At 43.8% G+C, this 12,656-nt stretch overlaps 1 protein-coding gene across 8 annotated transcripts in view; it reads left to right on the top strand.

The window, feature by feature from the left end:
* DROSHA (drosha ribonuclease III) overlaps positions 1 to 12,656 on the top strand; it is a 116,191-nt gene that overhangs the window by 23,740 nt on the left and 79,795 nt on the right. For 7 of the 8 annotated variants that reach the window (XM_063086520.1, XM_063086517.1, XM_063086519.1 and 4 more), the window contains 3 exons: positions 378 to 458; positions 9,687 to 9,773; positions 12,041 to 12,127. In XM_063086520.1, coding sequence (XP_062942590.1) covers positions 378 to 458; positions 9,687 to 9,773; positions 12,041 to 12,127 — 255 coding nt within the window. The remainder of the gene's footprint in view (positions 1 to 377; positions 459 to 9,686; positions 9,774 to 12,040; positions 12,128 to 12,656) is intronic. The other variant, XM_063086516.1, reaches the window with a different exon arrangement.

The raw sequence follows: 12,656 nt of genomic DNA, 5'->3' as shown, positions 1-12,656 counted from the left end.
TCTCTGTGTTTCTCCAGGATATAAATATGCTTTTCTTTTGTGAAAGAGTCATTTTTCCTGAAATAAGAAATAGGAAAAAATGTACTGAAAAGTGGTAGGAGAAGATGGGGGCAAGCTGTGTGCTGACATAGATATTTTCTGCTTGGCTGCACAAATAGCTTGGGAATCCAGTGTTGTCACAAGGCTACCCTTTATCAAACTATATAGACAGTTTGCAGCTTTATTGGCTTTGGAACATCCGTTTAATCTTCTAGCCGTGACAGCCTCTTCAGAGCTTCAGCACTCTTGACATTAAAACCCACACAGTTTCTGAAGCATCATCGTGCATGGTGAGGATTTTCCCCCAATAAAAATGAATTACATTGTGTTTCTGACAGATGAATGATGGACCACTCTGCAAATGCAGTGCAAAAGCGAGACGCACAGGAATTAGGCACAGCATTTATCCTGGAGAAGAGGTAACTGGTTTGGATTTTTATGTGGAGAAGCCAGAAGTAGATAGATATTATTGTTATTCTTTTCCTCAGAAGTGAAACATACCATTGAAATACTCTTTTCATATTCCCCGATAGTCTTTTTTACCAATAATTGCAGAGGAAAAGTACTGGGGTTTTGGGGATGAAGTGGTGAATGTTATCAAGGAAACTTTAGAAAGTTTTGGAAGGATCATGACTTAAAATTGGTGTATGTGATGTGTTTAATTATTTTCAGTATTTTAAAACTGCACCTATTATAATATGTTCCATGTTTTTAGCTTTTTTAATGAAAATATATATATTAATATATATTTTCCATGTTTTTAGCTTTTTTTATGAAAGCATAATTGATTATACATATTTGGAGAGTACAAAGTTGAATATCAGTACCTGCATTCAATGTGTGATGATCAAATCTGGATAATTAGCATGCTCATCACTACAAAACGTAATCATTCCTTGTGTCCTTTAACCAATTTCTCACTAACCCCCCTCTTTCCCCTTTTCCCACCTCTAGTAACCACAGTTCTGTTCATTCCTTCTGAAAGTTGATATGTTTTTATCATTAATGGTTATGAATTGCCCTGGTGAAATGCTCTTAACTAAAGTGCTGTGAGGCACATGTCCTCTGTCCTGGGGTACGGGTGGGGGTTGTAAGTTAAGGCAGCCATTCACTGCCTGCTGTGCTTTTCTTTCACTGAAGTGCTTGTCAGACTCACTGTCTTATTAGTACCTTGTCCCTACCAAACTGTAAGTAGTACGCTGACTACTGTATCCCCAGCTCCTGGTTTGTCAGGGATACTGAATAAGTTTGACTGAATGGGTAGAACACATTCTTCATCATAGAGCCATAGATAACTACTCACTTTCAATTATTTTCCTTCATTTTTTTCCCATTATCTTTTATTTCTATAAGCTGTTTTAATTAATCCCTGGATTATCACCCCATGAATCAGTGCATGAATAAACATAGTGTATGTAAATACTTAATTTTTATGTAAAACTTGTTTGAGGCATAACAATAATTGAAATAAAGGCTATGAGACAGTGCCTGGTAATTTCAGATACTTGCTTCCCTTTTACTGATTGAAAGTTGGAAAGTGTAGCAAGGAATTGTGGGACAAGATGGCAACTTGTGACTGTTCGTGCATGTGCCTCAGGTTGGGAGCTCTGAGATATTGATTAGGGATCCACACCCGTGACAAGAAGAGAGCAGTGGCAGGGTTGAGCAGAGGGGCAGCCCACCCGTGCTGAGGGTCTGATCAAGCCTGGCTTGTTGGAATTCCCTTGTATTGGGTTGCAATGGCCTTCATATCCCCATCTCTCCAGGTCCCTAGGGCAGGCTGTCCCAGGAAGGGCACATCTTTGGGAGAGGAGGCTCAGCAGCTGAGGTGGCCCCAGAGGAGCTGACAGCTGCAGGCTGTGTGCTGACCACACTCCCCACAGCTGGGCAACATGCCCTGCCTTGAAGGGATGCTGGATGGGTGGGGGTGCTAGCTGAGGCCGTGAAGGCAGGAATGGCAAACCTGTACTCAGAGGACATGTTTATTCCTGTGAGAACAGACTTCTGACCCTTTCAAGATATAACAGGCCTATGCAGTCAACTTGCTACCAAGTGGCAGGTTTGTGTCCTCAAGGAATGGTGCCATTTGGGGTCTCAGCATGGTCATTGTAGCTAGCCAGTTGGATATTTGGCATTGGCAGTTGCTTAGTTAGCTAAGCCTTGGCAAGTAGGGTTCGTGCTGTTGGGCTCATGTGAAGCCTCCATCTCTGTTACTGTGGTCACTTCATTCATGTGCCCATCCTATCACTCTTGGGTTGTTGAGGACAGAAGATGGCTGACACCAGCTGCCTCAGTCATTTTGTCTACATGGTACTCAGTACCTCTCCCGTGGTGGCTGGTCTCTGATGGGCATCCATAGGGGGTACAGAAGCCATTGTGCTACCTCCTTTTTGTTCACTCGGGTCTCCACCCCAAGACCTTCTCATCCATGATCTGCCAATTTTTTTTCTTTTAGGCCCCTGAACAGCTGGCATGGCCACTTGCTTCGGCCCATGAGCCCCTCTATATTCTAACTTCAGGCCACTTCTCTTTTCACACAAAGTGGATGACCAGGTACACCATCTGAAACTGCCTGCTGGGGGAGATTGTCCCTCATTGCTGTCTTTCAGAGCCATCCATGAAAGAGGCTATAGTGCAGTCCATTTTTGACTTGCAACCACTTAGCAGCTGATTTATTTGCAAACCAAGCTTGGACTTTTTTTCTGCTTTCACCCTTACATCCTTAGTCATCAGCTAAGGGAGGAGTGCTGGTGCAACAGTCGTGGAGCCAAGGGGGTCTGTGACCTGCCCAGGCAGCTGCTCCTATGTGTGCTCAGCTCTGGATATACCACCTCTGTCTTATGCTGCATTGTTGCTGGAGCCACTCAGCTTTATTGCCTGGTGGGACTGAGAGAATCCAGTGTATGATGGATAATTCTGGCTACATGTCTAACTGGTGTCTCTTGGCCAGATCTTCCATATCTATGAAGGCACAGTAGCACATCAGGGTTGTTTTTTCAAAGGCACATAGTTCTTCACTGCAGATGGCATGGCCTTGATCCAGAACCCCAGAGACCACCATTGTGATTCTTCCAGTGTTGCCTGCCACAAACTCCTCTCAACATCTTTTCCCACCAGCACCACAGGCAAGTTGTATGGCCCCAGCAGCAGGGCTGCCTGTACTCTAGCCTGGAACTGCTGAGGCCTTTCTCACTTGGGCTGCACTCAGTGCTGGCAGGCTTTTGTGCCACCCTTAGATAGGCTAGAGCAGTATTCTTAGGTGTGGATTATGCTGCTTCCCAAGCCTGAAGAGACCCACCAGCTGTTGTGCTTCCTTCATCGTAGGAGGTGGAAGATACAATCATTGTCTTTTACTTTGGAGGGTATGTCTTGGCACTCCCAGACCACTGGGCTCCTAAAAATTGGGTGGCTATGGTAGGGCCCTGAATCTTTGTAGAGTTTGTCTCTCATCCTTTGTAGTGTGTGTGTTTTACCAAGGCCTCTAGCCTGATCAACATAATGTCAAAGACATCAATGGAGCAGTGTGATGTTCTGCAGTGTATTAGTCTGTTTTTGTGTTGCTGTACTAGAATACCTCAAACTGGGTAATTTATAAGGAAAAGAGGTTTATTTTGGCTCATGATTCTGGAAAAGCTGTATCTGGCATCGGCCTCAGCCTGCTTCTACTCATGGTGGAAAGCATCATACAAGATCACATGGCGAGGGGAAGATAGAGAGAGAGGGGAGGTGCCAGGGTCCTTTAAACAATCAGCTTTCATGAGAACTCACTAACCACCCACCCCTCCCACCCAGGTTGTTAATCTGTTCATGAGAGATCCGCCCCCCATGACCTAAACAGCTCCCAGTACTGCCACATTGATGATCAGATTTTGACATGAGCTTTGGGAGGACCACACATCCAAACCATCATGCAGTATAACCAAACAGCCAGGATCTCTTTGGATATTATGATGGTGGGGGAGTTAACTCAGTCCTGGGGCTGCGAATGCTGTCTGTGATCCATTCTGATCCTCATTTCTGACCGGGATAGAAAAGAACACATTCATCAAATCAGTTGCCACATACTTTGTACGTGAGGTCATGTTAATGTGCTCTAACTAAGCTACAACACCTGGCATGGCAGTTGCAATCAGAGCTGATGCTTGGTTAAACTTGTAGTAGTCTACAGTCATCCTCCAAAACCCTTCAGGGGCCAAATTTGTGAATTAAACAAGATGTGATAATTACCATTACCCCTGTGTCCTTCAGATCCTTAAGGGTGGTGCTAATCTCTACCATCTCTCCAATGCAGTATTGTATTTGATACCTGAGTTGGGGGTGGCAGTGGTGGTAATTTCAGAAGCTTTTGTTTGGTCTTCCCGGTATGGTAGCCCGTATTCCACAGATAAGGACCCATCTTGGAGTATGCCATCTGCCAAGTATGTCAATTCCAGTGATACATTCAAGGACCAGAGAAGTGACCACTGGCGTAGATCTGTGGATTCAGTAAACCTGGTATAAGCCAGACCTTGACCCAGGCTCCATTTAGTACTTTGGCCTCATATTTTCCATTCTAACTGGGGTGCCAGGATGATGCATCAGTTTCCATGTATCAATGATGATTCAGATACTGTGTCTAATACTCCTTGAACTGTCTGGGTTTTCCCTTTTCCCCAGTGTACAGTTACCCTGGTAAATTGCCATAGGCCCCTTTGGAGAAGTGCTCAGGATACAAAGACACCAGGATATGCTGGGAATTCCCCACTAGGAAGCCACATGAAGGGTTGTTATGATCATTTTGCTTGTTGTGGTGTTATAGGATCCTTCCTACTGGGATCTGGCCACCTCTCCAATCAATGGATTTTAATCCAAAAACCTTGGCAAGGGATGGTGTGAGTTTCTTCGAATGACCTGCCTTTGGCCTCTTGGCTATTCATTCTCGATTTCTTCTGTTAGTACAAACTAAGTAGTACTCTTGTTGGCTACCAGTTTATTTTGTATTCAAGGACACCATGTTCTGTTAACTATTTCCGTGACTCTGTGTGTCAGACTTTATTGGCTGCTACTTTGACTTTACTGGTTGTATTGATAATTATGTGACCTGGCTTCTAGCACTTTAGTCCTGTCACCTGGCATCTCTTGGTTCAGGATTCTGTCATCCGTGGTGCTATTGGTAAGCTCTGGCTCTCTGACCACTTCTCCCACAGTCAGCCCTAGCCTGCAGAGGAGGCAACCACTGATCTTCTTAGTGATGCTGGTGCCCCTCTCACCAGCACATACCTTTTGGTATGTCCCTTGGTCCTTCCCGTGGAGCATGGTTATCTGGTATATTTTCCAGTCATAGATATTATATCCATTCCAATATGCCCACTTCCTATAGTCTTTGAATTCCTTCCTCTACCATGTCCCATAGGCAATTCTGGTATTTCAGCTTCACTCAGTGTGGACCATTGCTTTTTCATGCTTTTAGGTACCATCCTAGTAGAGGATTCTCAGCATATCCTAGTGTTTTTGAATCCTGAGTGCTCCAAGTCAATAAACCTTTCCCTAAATGATTTTATGTTCTGGCTCCTTTGCAGAAGGTCTTTCAGTGTCTGGTCCTCTGCAGCCTCCCCTGGCTGCTGGCATGTGCCAGTTAATTCTTGCAGTTTCTTTCAGATATAATCTCTTCCCTCCCAGCAGTTCCCCAGCTGGGTTATGCTGTGAAATTACCCTGATTATAAGTGTATTGGCCACAGGGGGAGACTGATTGGGTACTGGGTCTATGTGGCTGGTAGGGGCAGTGTTACCTTACAGGGTCTTCGACTGTCTTCTGGCACAGGTCAGTGGTCATTCTTAACAGGGAGGAATGTGCCATCTCTGCAGAGTTGGAAGGTTTAGAGGAATCTGGGGAGTCAAAACTTAAATGTCCCCATCCAGGTTTCTGGGCCCTGACCTTGGCATAACAGACCTATCTTGGTTGGTTGTTAATTGTCTTTGAGGTTTGGCCACTCTCACAAGAATGCCCTGGGCTTGGTCCTGGCTTTCTCTGACCTCTCGCTGTGGGTGATGAGAAGTTCTTTGTGTGCGTCCAAGAAGGCGTCTGGCTTTCACATCTGGCACTTCCAGTCGCCTTCCGTCCTCCTCTGCTGTTACAATTCTGTAGAGCAGTGGTTCTTCAAGTGAGGGCTTCACCCGGGCACTTGTAGAAATGCAGATTCTCGGCCTGCCTCTGTGACTGAATCGGAAACTGTGGTGGGGAACAAGTAATCTGAGAGCTAGCAAGCTTTCCAGGTGATTTCCAGGCAGACTGAGATTTGAGGATCTTTGTAGAGCGTCATGGTGCCTAGCAATAGCCATTCATCCCTAAAGGATAACAGCCGTTATCCTTGTGGCTACAGTTTCCTCCATAGTCTTGAACACCTGGGACATTACAACTGCTTCCACTGGTTCAGCCTCCTGGTTCACCATCTTTGAAAGTTTTGTATGGCCTGCCTTCTGGTGCCAGGGGCTGTCTGTGCTCCACCCATCACTAGTGACAGGTCCTCGTCACTAGTTGGGTGGTACTTGATTCAGCTCCAAAATGCCATCTTATTTCCCGCTTTCTTAGATCACTCCTGGTACCAACTGCCACATATTGGGTTCTCTCGAAGTAGATGCTAAGATGAAATTTGGGACTCAATGTTTGTTAGGGATAATAAACCCTGTGGAAGGAAGAGAGTGGAAGTAACATTGGACAGAGGGATTAGCTGAATGATGAGTGAGGCCTGACAGAGCCCCATCAACCTGGGGGTGATCGTGGAATGAGTATTGCCTGTTGGAGCTGGGCTGAGACGGCTGGGCCTTTGTGCCTCTGCCTCGCTCAGCACCTGCCGTGGGCCACACCTGACGTCAGGGCGGTGGCCCTGCAGCCAAGAGAGATCCTGAAGGAGCCGACACTGGAGACTCTGCCATCTATGCTGTCTGCACACTTCACAACTGGGCAGCGAGTCCTTCCTTGAGGGGGGCTCTGGGTGGCACATCCCTGTGTCTGTTGCAACATACCCAGTGGTGCCACCGATGCTTTTTTTTGCTCTCTATTTTTTTTTCCTGACTTATGCCCATGCCTTTTCTGTTCTGCACCTCTCATGCTTCCTTAGTTTCTGGCCCCTCTGCTATTTTTACTCAGCATATTTATTCTTTTTACTGGTTTTTCATTCCCTATTAAAATCCACTGCTATTACTTCTGAGATTAATTTTCCTGCTTTTTTCAGTTTGTAAGTTTAGCCAATGGTCAATTACTGTGTTATTTTACAAGTAAAAGGAAGACGTTCATAGGATTTTAGGCATAAAAAGATCCTTGACTCGGGCCGAGCCCGTGGCGCACTTGGTAGAGTGCAGCGCTGGGAGCGCTGTGACGCTCCTGCCGTGGGTTTGGATCCTATATAGGAATGGCCGGTGCACTCACTGGCTGAGTACCGGTCACGAAAAAGACAAAAAAAAAAAAAAAAAAAAAAAAGATCCTTGACTCATGTTGTGTGAACCCCTGCTGGAGTATACTGTAAGAAACGTACTGTGGTTACAAGACTAATGATAACCATACTCTCACTCGGGCATCTCACAGGGCTAATACTGTGCGTCCCTGGTATGATACAACCTAGTCCGGGGATTGCCAGGAGACAAGGCCACCTCAGCAGAGGCAGCTTTTATAAACCTGAAACAGAGCTTCCCTTACAAGAATAGCTTAAACTCCCTTTATGACAGAAACACCTGATAACTAATCCACACTGAACACAGGTGTAAGAGAGGGGGAAGGATCTGCCAAACTCTGAGAATGGTCTCTAGGTGGATACCCTCCTGGTCAGGTGGTCATCTGGCCTCCTGACTGTGTCTGGCCTGCTCCTGCTGTCCATCTTGTAAGAGTGCTGCCAGAATAAACTGCTTGAGCATCGGTGTGTAAGACTCATCTTTGATATGAATCAAATCACAGGAAAGAATTTGCCCCTGGGGAAACTGGTTAACTAGGATCACCTGACCCCCGCCCTAACTCGACAATTGGAGAGGAGGATGGGATTCTTGTAAGGAAGTGAGTGAGATCACCTGTTTCTATGGGAGAATTAGAATGAATGGGGACTATCTCTGATAAGAAGTTGGGTGAAGCCCTGTGGAACATTCCACAGTGGGTCTGGTGGTTTTTATTTTGCTTTCTGGCCTGTTGCTGCTTTCTACTTTGTGCCTCTGTTGCGGAAATTGCCACCAGGCAAAACCTGCCAAAATTATCCTTAAGCCCACTCTGGCCTCCTAATAAGGACCGGCAGGCTCTCAGGAGGAGGTTGGTCTGTATGCTGGGGGGTGACACCCTTGGCTTGAAGAGCTGACCACTGGCTGGTATATCTCCAGCCTCTGCTATGCAAGAGGAACTCCTTGACCTGAAGGGTCCTGGCACCATGACACCACAGACCAAGAAGGCTAAGGTGAAGCTTATCTGCAGAAAGCTTATCTGTTGTCTGCCAATGGGGGAAGTAGAAGAGTGTCCCCCAGGGACCCTGGAACTAACGGCACTGGCAGAGTCCATGCAGCTAGTTCCCGTCCCTTTGTGTCTTCCCAATGAAACAGCATGGCTTCTCAAGGGGTGTGCTACACCCTGTGGTGCCTGCTAGGTGTTGCTGGCAGCAGCCCTCTCAGCAGCACACCCAAGTCACATGGGCTCACCTCAAAGTTGCATCACTCTGCCTGGCTGCTGCTGTGGAATGATGATCCTGAGTGTGCTGGGTTACTACTGGCAGCACCACAGGCATTGCCATTACCACCTGGCATGCGGTTAAGAAAGCAGCTGCTGAGGCATTCTTGTGTGCTGCAGTGGGTTTACGCAGCCACCACCCCAACAGGACAGGGGCGCCACTGGGAGAGTCTTAAACAGACCAGCTTGTGCCCAGATGCTCTGCAGTTGTTTTTAAGGGGAGCTCTACCACTCTCCTGGCCCTGATGGCCATAGGCTCTGAAGTTAACCAAACTCTGCAGGCTGTCACCACCCTGGAAAATACCGAGGCACAACCATCCAATACAGTGTTATCACCTCCCTCCCCCCGCTATTTGGCATCTTGTAACCAGATGTCTGACCCTGGGCACCGTTCTCCCTGGCCTCCCAGGCCCATCACCCATGCAACGGGACCCAGTCCAACTGTCTGCAGCCAGCACAGAGTGACCTCCACTGGCAACCATGTCAAACGGGGCTCCCACATTGGCTCATCTCCAGCAAGCCTCATGAGTTCCTTCAGACACTCCTCGACGTGGCTTGCTTGCCCATCCACCGACCTGGGTGGAAGAGCACCCGATCTTCGTCAGTGGCAGGACCCTGTGCGCACTAGGGGTCCAGTGTCATTCCCCACTCACCCCCATGGATGACAATCACTTGTTCACCAGGCTCACAGTATGGTGCAGGCCTAAAAACCTGCAGACATTTGTGGCCTTACTGGATGCATCCCATCTGCACCAGCACATGAGGAAATGGTTTAGCACTGGTGACTGGCCAGCCCTTTTTTATTTATCTAGTTAATGATAAAGTAAATACTATTCTTTCCTATCAGTGTCTGAAGGAACACATAGAAAAGCCTTTTTTGTCGGAAGTGAATCTAGAAAATACAGCCTATTTTCAAATAAAAATATCTTGCTCCTTTACTTGTAAGCTCATTTTCATTTTCTCCCCTCAGACCATCAAGCCCTGTCGTCCAATGACCAACAATGCTGGCAGACTTTTCCACTACCGGATTACAGTCTCCCCTCCTACAAACTTTTTAGTAAGTTTCTAACAAAATCAGATTGCATATAATTTAAAATGTAGATAGATTAAAATGTGAATCGGCTAGATTATTCATTCAGTTCTTAAATGTTCTTTTTTTAAAAACTATTTTATTTTTATGTTGGTAAAATTGGCCTTTATCACAGTGACATTTATTTCAACTTCCTCTCACTATATTACTGTATCTTTTTTTTCATTTATATTGTTGGTACATAATATAAATTCATAATAGCAAATGAATTATGGAGCTATCCGTTGGAGCTGTAGAGTGAGAATAATGTGTAGAACACTTCCACATTTCTTAAAAACCAGCAGCTTATTCATTGTCTAGTGACCCAACAAGAAAACATTTATGACAATAGTAATGATACCTAATATTTGTTGAGCATGTACTGTGTTCTAGGTACACTTCTAAGTGTTCGACATGTGTTAACTTATTTAATTTTCACAACAAGCCTATGAATTGGATATTAATTCCCACTACGCAGATGGGGCACTAGTCCATGTTTTACAGATGAAGTTAAGTAACTTGCTCAAGATTACTTAGGTAGTAAGTGGCAGGGTGGTTATTTGAACTGAGTAAATCAGCTCGTGTGTATATATGCCTATATGCTATTCTACTATGCTGTATTGCCTTTCACAACACAAAATTTATTCTAATTACTTGTATCATCAAGAGATTTCAATTTCAAAGCTGGATTAGTCATAATTATGTATTTTAACAACTTTATTGAGATATAATTCATATACCATAAAATTCACCTATTTAAAATGTGTAATTCATGATTTTTAGTCTATTTACAAATTTGTAAAACCATCACTAAAATGTTCTAACTTTAGAACATTTTCCCTATCCCAAAAGAAATCCTGTACCCATTCGCAGTCAATTCTTTCCCACCTCTCAGCCTTAGACAACTTCTAAGATACTTTCTCTCTCTATGGAGTTGCCTGTTTTAGGTGTTTCAAGGAATGGAATTATACAATATGTGGTCTTTTGTGTCTGGCTTCTTTCACTTAGCATAATTTTTTCAAGATTTGTTCATGCTGTAGCATGCATCAGTACCTTATTTCTTTTTATGGTCAAACAATATTCCATTGTATGAACATATCATATTTTATTTATCTGTTCATCAGTTGGTGGGCATTTGGGTTGTCTCTACTTTTTGACTATTATGTATAGTGTTCTGTAAATATTTGTGTACAAGTGTTTGTGTAGATGCATGTTTTCATTTTCCATGGGTATATACCTAGGATTGGAATTGCTGAATCATGTGGTAACTCTATGTTTAATATTTTGAGGAATTGCCAAACTGTTTTCCAAAGGGGCTGTACCATATTGACTATTATTTCATCAAATTTTTTTCATTATGTTTAATTTAGGCCAGCTATGCTGATTTACTCAAATAGAAGATAACAGTACATTGGCAAAAGAAATAATGTATATTTAAATACTCATTAGTTTCTATCTCCAAGTTTTTCTTATGTATGTAATGTTTAAAAGAATGATATTTAATGCCAACATAAGAAATGTGTCTTTTAGGTTACCAATCTTGACAACTACCTTCATATTTAGCATTTAAGATTAAAAGTGGTGGACTATAAGAATGGCATAAGGAAGAGAGACTCTTGACATTTGTATTGTCTAATTTCAGGTTCAATATTCAGGTAATTAAGATCTTTGACATTGCATAGGAATTGATTTGTTACAGTATTTGGTGGGTTGGCATCCCCTTGGATGAGAGGCTGGGAATGGCGCTATGAGGGGTTGAGCTTCTGGCACCCTGAGACCTTTCAGAGCATTCCAAGCTATTGCTAGTCTTGACCATATTGATGCTGAGTCCTTTTTCACTTTGCATTTGAGCGGACAGTATTATTTGGTTGCTATCAGGACTTCTATTAGTTCAGAAATATAGTTCTATAAGAAACAGGACTGGTAGTATTGTGGGATTAAATAAAACAAGTTCCTAGAAAGTGAAACTATATGAGGCTTTTTGTTCTTAGTGCATCTGTAATAAACATCATTGACTGTCTCAGTACATAAATATTATACTTAATATCTGAAGCCAGAGAATTCCACCAAGTAAGAGAATTTCACCTGAAATTGAACTTTTGTTTAAAGTTCTCCCTGGTGTTTGGAAAAATGTTAACAGATTGCATGAAGCTCCTATGTTTCTCCTATTGGTTACTTTCAGTCCTGATGGATTTCTACAAATGCAAATCTTGTCATTCACTTAATTCATGTTTTGTGTTTCTGTTTGCTTTTAGACTGACAGGCCAACTGTTATAGAATACGATGATCACGAGTATATCTTTGAAGGATTTTCTATGTTTGCACATGCCCCTTTGACCAATGTAAGTACATGCCAGCTGGCTGGCTTTATCTTTCCTGTACCTCCTCACTTCCCAGCCTTCCCTTCATCCTTTCTTTCGAAAAGTTAGAATAGATTTCCCTTCATCTGACTCCTAAGTAACATTTACTCTGCGTCCCTCTCCTTGAGTTGCAGTAAGTCTGTGGCAGGGTGTGTCAGGTGGCTGTGTAACATCAGTGCTAATGAGTCACAGGTTTGGTCCACATTAAATGGTGTGAGTAAACGTGTCAGAATAACATTTTGAGAGTGTGAAGGATTGAAAAAGGAGAATAAACTGTGGAGTAACGTGTTAAAGCTATTTTGGGTTCATTATCCTTAAGAAGAAAGTTGGAAAGTTTTGAGAAGAAGCTATTATTCGGTATCTGAGCAATAGAAAGAGATAGAGCTTGTTCAGGACATCTGGAGTTTGAATTAATGTCATGCTGTTTTCTGCTTTTGAATCCCAGGAATATGTCTTTTTAAGAGATTGTCTGACATATGGATTCATGATACTTTTATACAGGTATTAAGAC

Source organism: Cynocephalus volans, chromosome 2 (genome assembly GCF_027409185.1).
Source record: "Cynocephalus volans isolate mCynVol1 chromosome 2, mCynVol1.pri, whole genome shotgun sequence".
Classification (NCBI taxonomy): Eukaryota; Metazoa; Chordata; class Mammalia; order Dermoptera; family Cynocephalidae; genus Cynocephalus; species Cynocephalus volans.
Note: the sequence above shows the minus strand (reverse complement) of the source record. Positions and strands in the feature narration are given on the sequence as shown.